The sequence below is a fragment of the Coenobita brevimanus genome, chromosome 26 (assembly GCF_032717465.1).
Source record: "Coenobita brevimanus isolate Jiangsu-jjx chromosome 26, ASM3271746v2, whole genome shotgun sequence".
Taxonomy (NCBI): Eukaryota; Metazoa; Arthropoda; class Malacostraca; order Decapoda; family Coenobitidae; genus Coenobita; species Coenobita brevimanus.
This window is the reverse complement of record NC_136979.1, coordinates 41109966-41131109: the sequence shown is the minus strand read 5'-3', so window position 1 is coordinate 41131109 and position 21144 is coordinate 41109966. Positions and strand designations below refer to the sequence as shown.

The 21144-nt window shown below is 43.5% G+C and overlaps 1 protein-coding gene across 3 annotated transcripts in view; it reads right to left on the bottom strand.

Moving 5' to 3' along the window:
- Nucleotides 1-11176, bottom strand: part of ppl (glycine cleavage system H protein, mitochondrial) — a 35614-nt gene extending 24438 nt beyond the window's left edge. For all 3 annotated transcript variants that reach the window (XM_080268184.1, XM_080268182.1, XM_080268183.1), the window contains exons 1-3: nt 11029-11176; nt 4773-4852; nt 3817-3880 (exon numbers count right to left, since the gene is read on the bottom strand). In XM_080268184.1, coding sequence (XP_080124310.1) covers nt 3817-3880; nt 4773-4852; nt 11029-11158 — 274 coding nt within the window. In that variant the 5' untranslated portion in view covers nt 11159-11176. The remainder of the gene's footprint in view (nt 1-3816; nt 3881-4772; nt 4853-11028) is intronic.
- Nucleotides 11177-21144: the final 9968 nt, after the last annotated feature.

Genomic DNA, 21144 nt, shown 5'->3' with positions numbered 1-21144 from the left:
CCAAGGACCCAGCAAAATTTAAATGACTTCTTACGCACAGAAAAATTGAAGACCCACTCTTGAATTTGGGTGACAACGGGATGAGAAGATGAAGAGGACCATACAGAAGAAAGCACACTGTGAGAACAGAATCGGAGAAGACACTGCAACAAAAGAGGAGGAAGAGGATAAAAACAGAGACTTCAGAGTGAAAAGAACAGCATAAAGTTCTGCAGTGAGAATGCCCACAACAGAAGGGGACTGGAAAAAGACTCAGGGGAGACGGCAGCAAACCCAACACCACGAAGAGATCTGGAACCATCAGTAAAGATAGGAGTAGCAGATGAATGAGAAGGCAATGTGTTCAAGAAAAATGGAGTGGTGGCCTGAGGGAGGTGCCGACACTTCTTGGGGTTCTCAGAAGGCTTCCTAGGCATCGTGAGCAGGGTAAAATGCAGTAACAAGGGCAGAAAAATGCAGCAAGAAAAAAGCACCTTCCAATGCAATTATGCGACTGAGTGGCGCTGTGGCGGGAGAAATGTAAACAAAACATCACGTGACACCAGAAGCGTTTTTAATTGGGCGGCATCACGATCACGTCACGATAGCGGGCGGGGAAGGCTACTTGATCAGAAGTTTTTCACTGGCTATCATCATCATGGGAATGTCCAGTATGACCGTGTTGGACCGGGGGTGATCGTGCTAGAGTGAACTCTGCGGATTTCGCCCACTTCTCGGAGCTCTGTGCATGTTATGCTAACACACTCATGTTGCAGTAATTAAATCGTATTAAATAATACTAATTAATTGCTCTCCGTGCTGGACCCGAATCGTGCTGGGCTAACGCGTATTGGACGCGAGGGTACTGTACTATTACCTACTGTTACTACTACTAATACTAATAGCTAATAATACTATTGTTAATGATTGCTGAACATTGGGGGAAGTGTTTACAGGTTGTTATAAGTGTGAATCAGTGTTTTTCTCCTCCTCCTCCTCCCACTACTATACTACTACTGCTACTAAAATAAGTGTCAGTTACAACAACAACATGAACAACAACAATAACTACTACTACTACTCTACTACTACTGCTGCTACTACTACCACTACTACTACTACTACATGAAAAATCAACTGCTACAGCTAATACTAATATTTATACAAAACCAACAACTTCTGTTACTAATACTTCTAATACTTGAAAAATTAGTACCATACTAATACTGATACTACTGCTAATTTTCATCCTATTATTTAAAATGCATCACATGGGTCATCTTCAGCTTGAGCCAAGCTTTAAAAAAAAAATAATAATAAAATGAAGTTGATACTTTGGTTACTAACAAAGTTATTGATGTTTGAAGTTTGGAAAACTTCTAAATCAGTTTCTGCAGTTTCTAAAAACTGTCGCTTGTCTGACTACTCCACACGACGCCTCACATATACTAGTGCCTATAATGCCTACACCCTTCGCTTCACACTAATTCCCTTGTGCATGGTGCTAATCATGAGTTAAATCGTATTAAATTATGCTGTAGTTCGGCCTGATCGCACCAAAGAGGACCCTCATTTGGTTAAAGTCTAAAAATATCATTTCTCGCATTTCTTTGGGCACAAACTAAACCACCCAGACAACAGAAATACTGTAACTCGATAACTGCATTAAAAAAATAAATAAAAATTTTTGAAAATAATATATATATATATTTTTTTTTAATGAAACCTCCCATATTATCTCCTGATTTGTTCATAATACACATATCTAACCATTTCAAACCATTTCAGCAACATAGATTTCAGGGAGGGGTTTGTTTGTCACTGATATCATCTGTGTAAATCTGTACCACTTCTGTGCTCCACTGTGCAGCACAGGATGGGCCAAGAAGCCTAAAATTGCCCTGTTAGGTGCATCAGATGTTCCTCTTGAATTTAGCAAGGCCGGGGGGGATGGGGTAAGATTTTCGAAACTTGAAAAATTGGCCCCATGGTTGGCCAGTGGGTTCCGACAAATTCCTGATCCTCAGCCATGGAAGGGTTAAATGAAACAGTCTTCAGTGAGTCATGCGTTTGGCTCATGACTGAGGAATTACGCTACCATGGAAAAAAAATAATTAAAAAAAATCCCTGCCAAATTATGCTACTTAATTAGCAACCTGATGAACACCCTAAACTGAGGAGTATCTGCACATTACAATAATTTAATACCAAAGTGAAGTATTATATTGTACAGCAAAATGTTAATCCTTTCAATCTGGTGATGCATTTTTTATTCTTGCTCTTTTCTAGTGTTATTCTTCACCTTAGGGGAAATCTTTAAAAATGGGGATTAAATATACTTTCAGTAACCTCTCCACTACTAAAGGCTTCTTGCATGCAGAATAAATATTCTGAAGACAGATAGAATAAAAAGATGTCACTGTACTGAAGGGGTAAACTGAAGTGTTCACATTATTTGTAATGGGGGAGGCGGTGGCTCAATCGGTAGAGAGGTGGCCTGCGCTCCTAACGGACCCAGGTTCAAATCCTGGTTGGGGCAGGGAACAGTTTAAGGATTTGAATTTCATTAAATCAGGCTTTACTGACCTACCAGAAGGCCCGCCGACATGTTGTAAAAATACCCCCGCTAATACCAATACACCAGTCCTGTATGAGACAGCCCTAGCATGTATTCAATATGGGCGGTGGGTGTTAGCGCCGAAGTGGTGACATGTAGAGGTGTATGGTATGTAGGAGGACTACTGGGCCTTGATAAGCAGGCTGTGAAGCCTATGCCCAGAGTCGAGCAGATTTAAAAAAAAAAAAAAAAAAAAAAAAAAAAAAAAAAACCACTGACAGTGCTTGCAACCTTCAGATTTTTAGGACTTGTACTGTCTATCAAAATTTGATATATCTAATGAAAGTTACCATAGGATTTGGTTATCATACTGTACTTAACCCCTCGAATCTGGTGATGTATTTGTCAGTTTTCACTGTTATTCCAAATGATTTTATTCAGCTCAGGGAAGACAGTTCCTTCAGGAGGGGTTATTAATAGTAGTACCATAATAGTAAACCCCCTACTCATCTAATGAACTCTATGGGCTGCAGAAGTTACCCTCCTCCAGCTCACATCATCCTTTCAGAAAACAGGGAGGGAGTTAGTGGATGTCTGGATAACCAGGTAGAAAAGCACCCCAGTAATATCAGTGCTGCCCCATGAAGGCATCTCTCTTCGGCCTAATAAACTCCTTCATGACTAAAGATCCTTCCAGAGTTGCATTAAAAAAAAAAAAAAAACTGGGAGGGTCAAGTATTCACTGGACCAGGGGCCATACCCTGAGTGGCTTTGGAGATTTTGTAACACCTCTTCCTTAACAATTTACTCTGCACATTACACCTCAATATTCCCTTGCATGTTGGTTATGCAAACAATGTTGCTATCATAATGACATACAGGATGGCCTGTAAAAAGCACTTCACTAGAAGCTCATCTGACTGCACAGTATCTTTGTGCATTGTGGGGATGGTTGAGTATGATGGTGCAGGTGTGAGTGTGGCAGTGGGAGTAGGAAATGAACAAAGCAGGATAGACAGTGATAAGACTGACTGATAGCCATCCCACAACTCACAAGAAATCACCTGGAAGAAGAAAAGGAGTTTCATATAGGGGGCACCCTGATACAACATACTAGGGAATGTGAAGAGGTAATAAGCAAAATAAAGAGAAAAAGGTGTTATGTTTCCAGTATCACCAAGAATATACTCCTCTACAAATTCTGCCAAATTCTTTGCTACTTTTAGGGTTTACTGTACTTCTATTAATAAAAGAAAAAATTTAGACATTTGGTCACTAACCCATTTGTTCAAATTCTGCATCTACCTCCGGCAGTTGAACATAAACGATGTCTCCTAGAGCTTCCTGAAATTTAAGAGGAACATCAACATTCCAAAGGCCACTTTACACTGGAGCATTTCTTAATGCAAGAATCACTCAGATAATCACATGGCAGGGTCAAACTGAAATTACTGTAGATATACTGTCTATCTATTTACTGCCAGATGAATTAATCCCAGAAGAGGTGGCTATGAACAAATCACTTCCATGTCACCCTGTCCTCTACCACCAGGCTACCCTCCTACCACCTAACACCATCCTTGTTCATATACCTCTTCCCTTCATTAATATACCACATGGAAATGCTCTTAACTGGGAAGATACAACAGTCTTGGCCCAAACTCTACTCTCTCTTTAGGAATTCTTTCCTCTCCCCCTCCTCCCTATTCTTTCATGTAATCCTACTGTTTCTCTCCCTCCCTTCACCTTCACCCCTCCATACCTCCCCTTCTTTCCCTTTTTCTCACCACTCACCAATTCCCACCCCCTAACCTCACTGTACTGTACATATACACTTAGGTACAATTTCTAATCATACCTAAAGAGGATCCAGTTGTCTCTTACCAATAAATAACAATCCCAGAAGTTAGTGTAATCCTTCCAACTGAACAATTCACAGCACAGCAATATCCACACACAGAAACTACTGTATTTTCTGTCTATTTGTCTACAACCAAATGCGTTAATCACAGAGAGGGTGTCCACTAACAAACTGCCTCCATGTCATCCCATCCTCCACCTTTTGGCTGCTCTCACCCCAACTCACACCACTCTCAATTCACATCCAGTACAGGAGGTACCTTTCTTTCCCATCCCTACACTGTATCCTCAGTCTCTCCTCTCCTCCCACTTCACCCCACTCACATACACTTGCCTAGTCAATCTTTCGGTCTCAACCATCTCTACTGAACTTTACCTGAGCATAATCTGTGATGCCGATTGTACCGATGTCACCTTCCACGGCCACCCATTCGTGTTTCTCGGTGTACTTACGAACTGGAATTGCAAGCAACAATATTCAGGAAATCAACAGTATTTGTACCAATGTGAAAATAAAATAAAGGCATGCTCTGAGACTGCAAGTACGAAGTTCAACACATGACTGTCAAATATACATAAATACAGTACTGTTACAAACATTAGCTGCACACATCAAGATCAAAACCAGGGGCAAGAATCAGAGGTGACATACACATAACTGTAAGCAGTAACTTACTCATTTGAAAAATACATGGTGTCGAAGAGGGACATCTTCATGTGGTCTACCTATCTATAGCCAGATGCCACGATCCCGTAAGGGCTGGCCATTTGACTTTGAGTTACTTGTTTTATGGGGAGGGGCACTAACCTTCTGCCAATCCACATGCTGACATGTAGGGAACACATATGGGTTGGTTATATGGTTACCACCCAGTAATGTAAATGGTTTTCTGGCTTACAGAAAACCATTAGGCTTGTCACTCAATGTAAAGCCCCCTGAAAAGGAAAGAATACTAAAAAGTGAGAGGAAAGATGGGAGAAATAGGAAGACAGAAGGGCAGACAAGGAAAAAGAATGATCAAGGTGAAGGAAAAAGTAGGAAGCACTACATCATGTGACAGCATGACGGTCACCACCACCTGCACCATAACTTGGCAGCTCTGCTGCCTGGTTATACAAATGTCCCTAAACCTCTTCTTTATGCTGTGGAAGGAGGTTGGTAGACTGCAGAAAGGAAACTTCAGCCTCCAATACACCAGGTTCACATCCAGATGAGCCTGGGATCACAACCAGATACAGTACCATGTGATAAAAAACATAGAACTCCAGACAATACTGTATATCCAACAATATGGAATATTATGACAATATAAACTCCTGCATTACATGTACAAGTTCCAAGGACAGTATTTTATAACATCTGGCCACATGATACAGAAATACTTAAGATACCTGGCTACTAAATGAGCTTCTTATTTCTGCTTAGAGAAGTATGTGCAGGTGGTCTTGCTTGTGAGATGGGGCCAGGATTCTCAAGGCACTGATAGTGTATATGATTTTGTTGCCAAATTCACTGGGTATATTGCTCGTTAGTTCTCCTAAGATCTTGCATTTGTCTGTCTGTTACTTTGCTTGTGCTATTTCTTGGAGGGAACAATTTGAAGGCTCCCAGTCTGTGGTTCCTTCTTCCTTAAAAAAAAAAAAAAAAAAAAAAAAAATCTTTGTTTCTGGATCCTACTGCATCTAATCCGATGGGTGATTATTAGGAATAGGATGATGATGATGGTCATTTCTGTTTTTGAAGATTCCAACATGTTTGCATGCGTCAGCCTTGGTCACGTAATGGCAGCTCTGCATGCTGCTCGATCTTTGACAGTTTCCCTATTTAGTACCTTAATCCTGAGATCACATTCAATGACCTCATCCCAGGTCTTTTTCGATCTACCTCTCACTAACCTACCCCAACACTGACACTTCTCACTTTCTGAGCCCAATTATCACCCCCCATCCTCTTTGCATGCCAAAACTATCTCAATCTACCTCTCCTCATCACAATACCAATACATTCCAGGCCCATCCTAACTCTCAACTTCTCCATCGAAAATCTTGCCCCCCCAGGCCTTGCACTCAAGGACGCACTGCACATCAACCTAATCACTGCCGTTTCTGTACGTCTGAGACTGCGAATATCCCCTTCTTTTCCTGCTCAGGACTCACTACCATACAGCATTACACTCCTAACACATGCTGCATACAATAATCCATTAGCACAGAGGGAGAGCCCTCTCAATGTCAGGAGAGGCAACAGCTCCCTGAACTTCTTCCAACCACTCCTCACTCTAGCCACAGAGCTAGCTCCTGCCCCACCTCCGGCACATAACATTCATAAATAACAAAACTTCCATACACTCAAGACACTCACCAGCAAGTTAATCCTTCCACACTTCGCAATATCCACATGCTCTCCCCAATACACGGCACACATGAAATCAGCATTGTCTTGCAGTCTACCTTTAATACCACTACATCTCTTATGCACCCACTTATCACAAACACTGCACAAGATGGAATTACTTCCCACACCCTTGTGACAAGTCACACATGGCCACTCTCCCTCTTCTTTGACACTGCCATCCCCAGCTCTAGATACCATCAGTTTTGTTTTAACTGCATTTACTCTTAAGCTCTTGTGTCCCATACCAACTCTCCACTTCCTACATCTTTCCTCTGCCTCTCTTTCATTTTCTGCAATCAACACCAAATCATTAGCATACAACATCTCCCACGGGAATCCATTTCTGAATTCACGTGATAGGGCTTCAAGTACCATGATAAACAACAAGCCCTATCACGTGATGCACATCAACATCATGATAGAATAATATTAGATCTCTGGGGATAAGGCAATATAATACATTCCATTTATTCTGCCTCCTCCTAAGAGGTGGAGCCTGTAGCACCAGTGTGATATTAACATGGAGCACAGACCAGCATACTTTCCCAAACACTTCCTCTAACTATCTTATACACTACGCACTTTACATATCACACAATGTACCCCACTACATCACAGGAGTTGACGCCAGCAAGGGCACACGGCCAGAAAACTTTGCCTCCGCTACCTAGTGGCAGACCTTTTGAGGGGAGACGTGACAAAGGCTCTGCCAGCATAGATCATGGGGCCGAGGTGAGATGGGGCTTGAACCTGTGCTAGAGGGTACAGGGCATTGAGATTCCCAGGCTGCGGCTTCTGCCCATTAGAGAGAGGCCCAAACCTGGGAGTAGCACCCCAGGAGGTTGCCCTATCAATGGGTGTATAATGGTGAGACAGTTACAGTGCCATGGCGAGCTTGGAGGGTGTCCCTGTAGCTATCCTGGCAGGGTGCTCCAAGGTCACTACCACAGACATTGGTCAAGGCTGGGGGGCTAGGGGTCCCTGATCCATTGCCTGGGCCTGAGACTGTGCAATGGGTGGGGCCTATGGCATGTCTCTCCCTTCTTAACTTACTGATTATGACCATGTTAAAAAATGTAATTTAAAGCAGGCCTGGGAACATTAAATCACCCAAGGGGATCAGAGTGGCTTCGTGAAATGTGGGAAGTTTGAAAGGCAGAGCAGGGGATGTGTTCAAGGTAATGAGTAGGAGGTGGGAGGATGTGGGATGTGTGCAAGAAGTCCACTACAGGGGTGGATCAGCCAGAAAGACTGCTGGGAGAGATTGTTACTATAAGTTGTTTTGGCAGGGTAGGATGGATGGATATGGGGGTGTGGTGTTTTGGTTAGGGAGAAATAGTTGGAATACAGTATGTCATGAATGTTATGAGATAAGTGATAGAATAATAGCTGTGAAAACTTTGTTCAATAGGATGGTGTCTGCAATTATATCAGCATATGTTCCACAGGCAGGCCTGGTTGAGGTAGAAAAGGATAAATTTTGGGATGACAATACCTGTACGTGTAGTAAGTGGTATGGAGGACGATGAAATTGTAGTACTGGAGGGGAGGAGTATTTAAATGGTCACGTAGGTGATGGAGCTCAAGAATATGAAGGAGTACATGGGGGACATGCATATGGTACAAGAAATGAGGAAGGGGAAAGGATACTCGAGTTTGGGGAGGCAATGAACATGACTGGGTGCAACACACATTTTAGGAAAAGAAAGAGTAGGTTGATTATGCACAAGTCTTGGGGAAATAGCTGCCAGATAGACTATTTCCTGGTCAGGAGGGCTGATAGGAGGTTAGTGAGGGATGTTAAAGTCATAAGGAGTGAGAAGTGTGTGCTGCAACACAAGTTACTGATATGTGATAGGGTGCATAAGGAACGGGTGATGAAAAAGAGGACCTTTGCTCCTAGGAGTGAAATATGGAAGTTCAAAAACCAAGCAGTAAGGGATGCCTTCTATAATGAGCTGAGGTGAGTTGTGGGTGAACAGGGAGATGAGGACAAATGTGTTAATGAACAGCACAGAGCCCTCAAGACCAACCTCTTGAGAGTTACTGATTCAGTATGTGGATGGACAAGAGGCCCACCAAGACATAAAAGTGACTTGGTGGTGGGATGAGGGTGTAGAATCTGCTGTTATGAGGGGGGGGGGAAGGAAATTTTGGGAATGGAAGAGGGGTGGCAACAAAGAGGAATACTTTGCTGTCAAGTGTAGGGCTAGAAAAAAGGTTTACAAGGAAAAGTCTGAGTCACAGAGACTTTTACTTGATATGGTAACTTAAATTGTGTGGAAGGGAAGAACATGATTTTTAAGGTGGCAAATCAGATGAGGAAGGAGAATAGAGATATCATAGGTGAGCAGTGTGTGAAGAAAGAAGAAGGAAGGGTTGCGGTGAACAGTGGGGATATTAAAGACACATGGAAAGAGCATTACTGCCGGTTGTTGAATGAGGAGTTTGACTGGGACAGGGAAGGTTTGGAACCAGCAGATCCAGTGTTTGACCCTTGGCCTTTGATTGATGCTGCTACTGTGAGTAAGGCAATAGGCAGGATGTAGGTGGGGAAGGTAGCAGGTGTAACAGGGTTGACTGCTGAAATGTTGAAAGCCTCAGGTGATATAGGAGTGAGGTTAATCACTGACCTGATAAATACCATTATAATTGAGTGTGTTGTGGGGGCACTCACCATCCACTCACTCGATGCAGTGCTGCTTTGGGTGTCTGCCCTTTCCTCTCATCCTTCCTTCCTATTGTCATTCTTTCCACATCATTCTGCCTAAGGGTGACTTGACACTCCCTCTTCTGTCTTTCTTTCATTCTTTCCCCTTCCTTCAACCTATGGGCGACTTTGCACTGAGTGATAAGCCAAATGGTTTCTTGTACACCAGGAAACCATTTACTACGCTGGGTGGTAGCCATATAACCAAATTATGGCACCTGGTGGTTCAGTGGGTAACTAAGGCACTCCAGTCGGATTGAGTCTGCGTAGGTTTATATTCATGGGGTGGTTGGGGTTTAATGCTCATGTAATGTCATTCAGGGATGAGTGAGGCTGGTCAATCAAATCTTAAGTCTCGGGACCAACTTGCCTAGCCCCGGGCTCCTCCGCTCTTCATGGGGCAACACAGGATTGGATGATGGATGGATAGATGGATTGAGTGTTTCGTCCCAGATGACTGGCTGAAGAGTGTAATTGTAAATGTGTACAAGAGGAAGGGTGACACCCTGGAAAGAGGAAATTACTGAAGCATAAAGCTTTTAGACCAGATAATGAATGTCATAGAGAGAGTTCTAGAAGGTACCAGTATGATTAGAGAAAGAGTAAATATTGATGTGATGCAGTTTGGGTTTACGTCAGGCAAAGAGACCACTGATGCCATATTCATTGTTCGACAGCTTCAGGAAAAATATACAGGAAAGAAAAGGGAACTGTACTTGTTTTTGTAGATTTAGAGAAGGCCTTTGACAGAGACCCTAGAGAAGTGGTTGTGGGCAATGAGAAAGCTTGGGATTGTGAAGTGGTTGATACAATAGCAATCTGGCAAAGTGCGAATGACAGAGGGGCATGCTAACCAATTTAAAAATGTTTAAAAATCCACTCAACCACAGCACCTGTATGAACACAAATGTAACATCCACAATGATAAATGTACTGCATACCGGTAGCAGTAGTGGTATATGTTACAATACTTAATCTACCAGTGCTAGCATGAAAACATCACTGGGTAAAATTTCCTATGATCACAGGGCAATATTACCTATGAAAGCCGACTGAATGGAGGCAGCTAACTCATCACAAAAACTTATTGAAATACTAATAAGCTCTGAACCCTACGCCCACATCTGGCTAAATTACAAAACCTACATATACACCACAAAGCATACTTATGCTTCTGAACTCATTCAAAATTTGCTGGAATTGCTCTAAACCCGTGTCATGTGTCTAACGTATACACACCGCATCGTCTTGCAACTGCATATTATAATACGTAAGGATGAAGCTCAACATGCACGTCCCGGTAGCTAACAACTTACACTCTAACCGATATTTTTATTCCTGCCACCTCCAATGCATGTATTCTTCACAACAACATATCCATGACCCCTTACGGAGCATTAATATACACTTGCCCTTGGGCGGTAAAGGACAGCATGTGTACCCTCAACGGCTTAAGGCTGAACTGCACCAACTCAACCACCCTACACTATATTTGTTCTATTTTCCAGCACGGTTTTATGATCTCACCTGATAATAGGCTCTTCGTGGTGCTTAGGTATCTGGGGGCATGATTCCACGCGGGAGAGGATCTAAGGAGATGGAGAGCGGAAGTCCTCGGGGTAAATGTGAAGAGAGAGGAGAGCAATACCCGAGCCATAATGGTGTATAGCAGAAGCTGTCCCGCCAGCTGGTCGACCACTGTTGCCAACCACTCCTCTCTCGCACATCATCCCCCTTATTTGCCACTCTCATTGTGTAATAGTTCCACAGAAATTTTGTTTTTTATACGATATGCATGCGATAGGATCAGTCACTGTTGAGTGGTGGATATGAGTACGGAATGCATGTGATTTTGACCACATACTTTAGTTGGTAATAATGAAATCTTCAATGCTATTTTTGATAATTTTATTGTATGCAAACTTTCAGAACTGTGTCGACATCTGCTAAACGACTCAACCAATACGGTTTTATCAACACTGCTGCTTAATCAGTAGCCCAACGTACTAAAACAACTTCGTTTTTTCCTGCATATTACCAACCATTAAATTTTGAGTTAATATATCAGAAAAGTTAACATGCCATGCATGACACCATACGGCACATGCTTAAACACGTGGATGTGCACATAAAGTGTAGCCAAACTTTTTATTTCTTTCGTGTACACTAAAAATAAAGTTGATTGATTGATTGAAATACTTATTGCTGTTAAAATGTACAGATTACTTATACAACAAAAGAAGGTGGAATTGTGTAGCCTTGAATGTGTCTTCCAAGGTTTGGTTATTTGTAAGTACCTGAACCATATAAATCAGAACGTGGAGGAGGAGATAAGATGATAAGATTCGGCTCACGTTGCGAGAACAGCCTTGGGTAAACAGTGGTGATGGTTGGTGCCAAGGAATTGCTTACAATTATATAATGCAATTAGTAGTCAATAGCGCTCGTATACAGTACAAACACATCGCCAGTGTGATTATTTGCAAGAAAAGTGCTGAAGATTCTTAGGCAGTACGATATCTGAAACTCCCAGTATTTGTTTTCGTAACCTTCCTTACGTCGCTCGCAACTGCTTTGATTGGCCTTGTAACGAACGCTATGGCGGGTGTTTATCTGTCGGAACTGAACTGCTCAAACTTGACTACTAAGCCGTTGCTATGTGCAGTTCTATGAGCTTTAGTTATGAGGTAGAAATGAGCCTCCTTGGTTACTTGTCACATTTATCCTTTAATTTCACTGTTATACTGGATGTTTTTAAGGCGACTTCTCGTCCTAAAGACACCAGCGACTGAGCGGGGTTCTCTTTCGAGACGGAACTAGAACACTTAACAGAGGAACAGGGCATAAAAAGTCGGCAGGACACGTTAACACATATATTGCCTTAATCCAAATTCCCTTACAATATACATACAATGGCATAATACAAAGGGGTTGGTGACAGTTCATACAATCCTATTTCCTCAGTCCTTATATAGTATACTGGTCTGTTGAACTTACGTATCGCCACAGCACTTATATATTACTCTAGTCCCTTGAACTTAGGTATTGACACAGCATATTGGTTACGTTAGGTTAGAGACACTTTCACGGTTGGTATTCACGGCCTCACTGTCTTTGGAATATACGGGCACTGTCACTTGCAGGTCTTTGGCACAACACTGAGATCTCACTGTGTCGTCACTGGGGCTGCCGGTGTCTGGTCTTAGTCAAGGTGGCACCTGGGGGTCGGAGAGAGCCCCACAGGTAAGCCCTCCCGTAGGAGGCACGGAACTGCTACTGGGGGCGTCACGGTCCGGGCACGTGTCAGGTCCGGGATACAGGGAGGCCCTCTCTTGTCGGGGCCTCGACCTGGGGAGTGGCCCTTGGGGCTGGGGCCAAACAGTGTCAGGAGCCGGGCCTGCCGCTTCTTACTGTGGACAGGGGGCCAGCGGTGAGTGGGATCAGGGCAGTCCCGGCCTGGGGTCCGGGGAGTGTCCCTGGGAAGCCGGGGGCTGTGGTCGCCTCTAAGTTGGGGCGCCGTCAGGGGTTGACTGCGGCACCTTGTCCATGGGGCATCCGTTAGGGCCAGGTGTCATCCAGGGGCAGGCTGAAGGGTGTGGATCCTGCCTTCAGGTATCAGACCTCGCCACCACTCCTTGAACAGCAGCACCTGTGGGGAACCACACCTGGAGGGAGAGACAGAAGGGCATTCTGCGTGGCCTCCGGCTGGAGAGTGGGCCGCCAGGAACCTTTTCCGATGGGAGAGCCCTTGGGACTGTGGACGAAGGGCGTACAGTGGCCCTCCCTTCCCCGGCACGTACAGTGGCCATTGCTATGGTTCCACAGGCCCTTGGGATAGCAGCAGAAGAATGTACAGTGGCCATTCCTTCCCCGGTAAGTACAGTGGCTGTAACCACGGTGCTGCTCCCAAAGGAGAAAGAGGCAGATGAGGGACGTACAGTGGCTGTTCCCTCCCTGGCACATACAGTGGCCATCACTGCGGGTCTGCCTGCCCGACGGGAAGTACCTGAGGGACATATAGTGGCCATTCCCTCCCCGGTACATACAGTGGCCATTACCGCGGTGCTTCTCCCGTTGGAGGAGGAGGAGGAGGTGGATGAGGGACGTCCAGTGGCCGTTCCCTCCCCGGCGTGTACAATGGCTGTCGCCGCAGTTCCATCTCTCCTACTTCTGCCTGTCGGCGTGCGTACAGTGGCCATCACGCCAAGGTGGGCTCCAGATGTGGCTGCAGCAGAAGGGCGTACAGTGGCCGTCCCTTCCCTGGCACATACAGTGGCAGTTACCACGGTGCTGCAGGGGGAAACAACTGAAGGGCTTACAGCGGCCGTTCCCTCCCCGGTACATACAGTGGCCGTTACCACGGTGCTTCTCCCGTAGGAGGAGGAGGAGGAGGTGGATGAGGGACGTACAGTGGCCGTTCCCTCCCCAGCACGTACAATGGCTGTCGCCGCAGTTCCATCTCTCCTACTTCTGCCTGTTGGCATGTGTACAGTAGCCGTCATGCCAAGGTGGGCTCCAGATATGGCTGCAGCAGAAGGGCGTACAGTGGCCGTCCCTTCCCTGGCACATACAGTGGCAGTTACCGCGGTGCTGCAGGGGGAAACAACTGTAGGACATACAGTGGCCGTTCCCTCCCCGGTAAATACAGTGGCCGTTACCGTGGTGCTTCTCCCGTAGGAGGAGGAGGAGGAGGTGGATGAGGGACGTACAGTGGCCGTTCCCTCCCCGGCGCATACAATGGCTGTCGCCGCAGTTCCATCTTTCCTACTTCTGCCTGTCGGCGTGCGTATAGTGGCCGTCATGCCAAGGTGGGCTCCAGATGTGGCTGCAGCAGAAGGGCGTACAGTGGCCGTCCCTTCCCTGGCACATACAGTGGCAGTTACCGCGGTGCTGCAGGGGGAAACAACTGAAGGGCTTACAGCGGACGTCCTTCCCCGGTATGTACAGTGGCCGTTACTGCGATGCTGCCTGGGACTGTATCTGGAGCAGTCTCACCCAGATCCTGGCAAAGGCTGGTCCGGCCGAGATGTAGTTGGCCATCACTGCGACGTCATGGTTGGGCAAGTTGAGGGGAAGAGGGACATAGGGCCGGGGCATACCTGGGCCCGTCTTGCTCCGAGTCTGCATCGTGTTTACCTGGCCCACTGTGGTGTCCTCCTGGGAAGGGGGTGGGGCTGCTGCTCCGCAGTGGGGAGGGGGGGTTTGATGGCGGGAGCGCGCATTTCATTCACAACACCTGACCATCAACTGAGCCGAATATTGGTTATATGGTTCCTTTTTTGGTAAAAATGATAGAAAAGCATTCGGAAGCCGAATGCTAATGGCCCGCCAATTATGCTCTTGGCCAAGGTCAAGATTTTAGACATATCTTGATACCCTGAAGGTTTCATGCTGATAGCTCAAGCCTTTCATTAGATATAATGGTGCTAAAGGCTGGCGATAAAAACTAGTTAACCTTTGGCAGCCATTTTGTTGTTTCTCAGATATTTAATTTCTGTTTTATTGACATTTATTCGGAGACCTATTTCATGATATCTGTTGGAAATGATGGTATGAGGCTGTTGTAGGGCTTCTGGGGTATGTACAAAGACAGAACAGACATCAGCATATTGCAGCTCTAGGAAATGAGCTATTTCAGTCTTTGATTGTGCTTGAAGACGTCTGAGATTAAATAAGTCACCGTCTAGACGGAATTGGATTTTTATTCCATCGTCAGGGTTCACTTGCTGGCGACTTAAAAGGGTAACTGCAGTGAGATAGATGTTGAAAATGACGGGATCCAGGATACATCCTTACTTTACGCTCACATCCACTTTGAAGGGTTAAGATTTGCTCCCACCTGCGGACACACGGGCATTCTTGTTGTCATGCACTTGTCAGGATGGTAAGAAATTTGTTTGGAACTCCAAATTTTGACAAAGTATTACATAAAAGTTCTCTGTTGACAGTGTCAAATGCTTGTGCAAGGTAGATGAATGCAATATACATGTCACGGTTTTGCTCGTGGCATTTCTCTTGCATCTGTTGGGCAACAAAGATCATATCACAGGTACTTCGTTCCTTCCGAAATCCACATTGTGTTTCAGGTAGTGGTGACAGTCAAATGTTTTGTCAATCTGGTTAACACTGTCTTGGCTAGTACTTTACTGGCATTCACAAGGAGGGAGATGCCTCTGCTGTTGTCACAATTTGAGCAGTCCTCTTTCTTCTTGTAGATGGTTACAATATCAGATGTAAGCCATTCAGATGGAATTTGTTCTTGGTTCCAGATAGTCAGTATGAGATCATGGAGGCACTGATGAAGTAACTAGCCACCCTCTTTGCTCCGTTCAGATGCTATGCCATCAAAGCCAGGGCTTTTGTTATTTTTTAAGAGATCGAATGGCCTGAACAATTTCCGCAAGAGTAGGTGGGACATCTAGATCTGCCGCTTGAGAGATATTTGGGATGTTATCAAGGATATTATGCTCCACTGGGTTTCTTTAATTCAGTAAGGTGTTGAAGTGTGCCCATCTTTCTAGGATTGCTTTCCTGTCTTTCAGGATCTCTTCTTCGGCTGATCGAACAGGGTTTACGTTGTATTTGGTTGGCCCATAGATGGTTTTAATGGATTTGTAGAACCCATGATGGTCGATAATATCAGCCAGTCTTTGCAGCTCTTTTGCTTGCCCAGTCCACCATTTACCTTCCACGTCATGCATTTTTCTCTGGGTTTCACTTTAGAGATTCTGGAATTTAGTTTAAGGGTTATGTGCTCTATTCTTCATTGCAAGAAGGTCATATATGCCCTCAACATTTTCATCAAACAAGTCTTTATGGCAGTGAGTGGAGAAGCCTGGGGTTTCTTCTGCAGTGCTTTGGAGCAGTGTCTTAATGTTTAGCCACTCTGGCTCCAGGTTTGTTGCATTGTCGTTTGGATCATGTGGTGGGCACTGAGAAAGTTTCTCCGTAACTGTGTTGCAGAGGATGTTACACGTTGCCACATTCTTTAAGCTACTACAGTTTAGTTTCTTGGTGGATGCTCTGCAGCTCATTTGTGGGCTTATGACTAACAGCAGTTTGGTGACTATAAGGTTATGGTCTGTGGAGCATTCGACACCTCTCACAGATCGGGTTAAAAGAACTTCTCTTTGATCTTGCTGCCTTACAATGACATAGTCAATTAGGAGCCAATGTCTAGATCGTGGGTGCATCCATGTGGTCTTGTGTTTATTCTTGAGTTGAAAGATGGTGTTGAAGATGACCAGACTGTGTTCTGAGCATAGGGAGAGCAGTCTAAGGCCATTGCTGTTCATTTTACCAACACCATGGCAGCCTGTAATGCCTTGCTGAAGGTGATTATCTTTTCCTACTCTGGCATTAAAATCTCCAAGCAGGATCAGTTTGTAATTAGGTGGTATTGAACAAATAGTAGCATCCAAAGAGTCATAAAAGGAATCTTTGACGGTGTCCTCAGAATCAAGCGTTGGGGCATAAGCACTGGTGAGTGTTGCATATTGGCCTTCAGAGAGTGGTATGCACCAGAACATCAGCCTCTCTAATATATCCACAGGTGTTTCTTGGATATTCTGGGGAAGGTTGCTTCGCATTGCGAAACCAACACATAGTTTCTTCTTACAATGTCTGGGTACGCCTTCAAAAATAGGTATACCCTTCTCGTAAGGGTCTAGTCTCAGACAAGGCAGCAATGTCAGTTTTATATCTTTTCAGTTCATGGGCAATAAGGGCAGTTCTACGGTGTGGTCTTGTGTCGTAGTCAGTATCAAGCAAGGTTCATAGCCTATATTTCAGGTAGCAAGAATCAGAGGGATTCTTTTGATTTTTCGATCACAATGTGGGATGCCTTGACAGACGCTGTTATCTGCCCAGGTGGTGCAGAGCAGCAAATGTTTAGGTAACCTTTTCTAAACCCCTCCCCCTCAGGGGTAAGCAATTGGGCATCAGTTTCCGGCTGCTTAGTCGCACTGGATGCTGCCAACGGCATGATCTGCTCCTATGCCATCATGCCAGCGACCATCGGCCAGTGAAGCCTATGTGCAGGGCTCGAGCTAGCGACTTCCAGCCACATCCACGCCAATCACACACTTCATTTTTCACCATTAACAGGCACAGCACCAATATCAGCACCCTCCCACCCAGACCCACTTCCTCTGTGCTTAAACCACACACACACACACACACACACACACACACACACACACACACACACACACACGAGCAGTGGTAACGTTCTCGCTTGCCAACTGGTGGACGGGAGTTCGCGCTTCGCTCAGGTTGCGCAAAGTTTCACTGACGAAGTGGGTGGTTTTTGTCCCCCTTGAGCAAGGGGACGGGTGTGTGCGTGTGTGAAGGTCACAGCCTTGCCCTTAGATCGGAATATATGAGCTCTCAGCTCCCTTCCGGGAGGGTAAAAGCTGACGATCACGACCATCAAGTGATCCTGACCGACCCGGTGAATTACACACACACACACACACACACACACACACACACACACACACACACACACACACACACACAAAAGGTTAGGGAAATACGAGAAAAGCAAGACAAGACCTTTAAAGGTAACTTTCCAGAGTGTAAACACTGTGGAGGAGATACTAAAAAATGCAAAGAATCATATGGAAAAAGAGGAGTTACAAAAATGTATGGATAAAAAGATGCCTAACACAAAAGGACCTGGAATTACTGAAAGGGAAGAGGGAGGAAGCAAAAACAAAAAATCAGGGAAGATCAGAAGAGGAGAACACTTTTTTTTTTTTTTACAAAGTAATAGGATTGCAGGTACGAAAGTGGTACACAAACAGGAGGGAATAAAAAGGAGGAAGGCAGTAGAACCATGTCATGACAAGTATATAAACAAGATGATAAAGTTCATGTCCTCAAATGTGGATGGAATGGTATCTAAATTACTAGTGATGAATGATTATGTCAGAGAAAATGAACCACATATAATATGCCTAACTGAAACAAAATTAGCACCAAGGATATCCAATGACATACTAAACTTAGAGGAATACAATATATGGAGAAGAGACAAATTTAAAAAAAGGAGGAGGAATTATAATATTAACTAAGAAAAATCTAAAAGTCAATGAAATAAAACTAGATATACCAACACAAGTAGAACTGATTGCAGTAGAGATCAACACATCTGAAGGGAAGGTAATTGTAGCCAATTTGTACATGCCACCCAGATCAAACACATGGGAAAGAGACGAATATGAGGACCTGGCAGAGAGTACAATTCAGAGTTTAAGATCATTACTACATAAAATGGAAGAGAAATCGGAAAGAATTATACTAACTGGAGAATTTAATACAAATATAAATTGGAATACTCTAGATATAACTAGCCAAGAAAGCTGTTGGGACCAAAAGCTCCTAGATCTCGTGCAAGAGTTTTTCCTAAGGCAACATGTGAGGGAAACCACCAGAAAAAGAGGACTCGATGTAGTTGTACCTTCAATGCTAGATCTAATATTTACTAGGCAAGAAAATGATAATGACAGTTTAATATATCACCCTCCACTCGGCAAAAGCGATCTTGCAATACTAAATTACAACTTCAGGATAGCATATGACATAGTTAACAGCAATGAAAGTTACAAAAAGAGCCTAAACTATAAAAAGGGAAATTATCAAGACCTAAAGAAGTATTTCTTAGAGGTTGATTGGGAAAATGAGCTTAGAGGACAAGATTTAAATGCTGTATATAAAAAATTCTGTGAATTTTATGAAATAGGAGTCCAGAAGTACATCCCACAGCACAAAGAAGCAGATAAGAAAATACAGAAATGGTTCAATACAGAATGTAAAAAATCAGAAGAAAGAAGAGATTTGTTGTGGAATAGATACAGAAGACACAATAGTGAAAGGGCGTATAATAATTACAAACAGGCAAGAAACGATTATACAAGAATAAGGAGGGAAGCCCAAAAACAGTTTGAGGAGGATATAATAAATAAAAGTAGAGACCAACCAAAGCTATTTTACAGCTACATCAGAAGCAAAACCAAAGTAAAAGATATAATACAATCCATTACGGACGAGAGAATCACCTACACACAAGAGAAAGATATTTGTCAAGCGCTAAATAAGAATTTTCAATTAGTTTTTACAGAAGAAAAAAATTTTGAGAGGGACTATGTGGAACATAATCACCTATACACAAGAGAAAGATATTTGTGAAGCGCTAAATAAGAATTTCCGATTAGTTTTTACAGAAGAAAAAATTTTTGAGAGGGACTATGTGGAACATGAATGTCCACATATACTACCAGATGTACAAATATCAGAAAAAGTAATACAGGAGGAGTTAAGTAAATTAGAAAGAGGAAAAGCAAGTGGTCCTGATGAAATTTCATGTTAGGTAATACGAGAATGTGCAAAGGAGTTAGGTAAACCATTATTTTAAATTTTCAAGAAATCCTTGAGTCAAGGTAAACTACCTGATATTTGGAAGAAAGCAAATACTGTCCCCTTATTCAAGAAAGGAAATAGACAAAATCCACTCAACTACCGACCAGTATCACTGACCAGTGTTGTAAGCAAGGTATTAGAAAAGCTTATAAGAAAAGCGTAGGTAAATCATCCAGAAGAACACAGTATGATAACAGAAAGACTGTTTGGTTTCAGAAAAGGAAAATCATGTGTTACTAATCTGTTGAGCAACTACGACTGAGTAACAAACACCAATACAGGAAAGAGAAGGATGGGTGGACAGTATCTATTTAGATTTCAAGAAAGCATATGGCACAGTACCACACCAAAGACTTTTATGGAAACTGTACCATCAAGGAGGAATTCGAGGCAAACTGTTTAGTTGGATGCAAGATTTTCTCATAAAAAGAGAAATGAGAACAGTACTAAGGGGAAACTACTCATCATGGAAAGAAGTGACTAGTGGAGTACCACAGGGTTCAGTGCTGGCACCAATCATGTTTTTAGTGTATATAAATGATATAAACAGTAACACTGGAAATGAAAGCTATCTGAATATGTTTGCAGATGATGCAAAAATACAAAGGAGAATTACTAACACAGACTCTTGTAAAGAGCTACAAGAAGAATTAAATAAACTTCATGAATGGAGCAATACATGGCAAATGGAATTCAATATGGACAAGTGTCATGTAATCAAGTTTGGAAAAAGTGGAAAAAGACCTGGTTGGGATTATACGTTAGGAAATAAAACCCTATACACATCAGAAAGAGAGAAGGACCTAAGCGTGATTATCAATAACAGACTATCTCCGGCTGACCACATCAGCGAGAAGGTACGGAACATGTATACACTGCTTGCAAATATGAAGAATAGCATTCACATACATAAATGAAGACATGCTAAGAAGGATAACAACATCATTCATTAGACCAACCCTGGAGTATGCATCAGTAGTCTGAAGCCCTCATCTCAAAAAACACATAGACAAGATTGAAAAAGTTCAAAGGGCCGCTACAAGATGGATACCAAACTTAAGGGACCTAAGCTACGAAGAAAGACTAAATAAACTGAATCTACCAACACTACAGGAGAGAAGGGAAAGAGGTGACATGATAATGCTATATAAATGCATATCAGGGAAGGAGAAAATAGACATTAATGATTACTTAACATATGGAGAAGCATCAGCAAGAGGA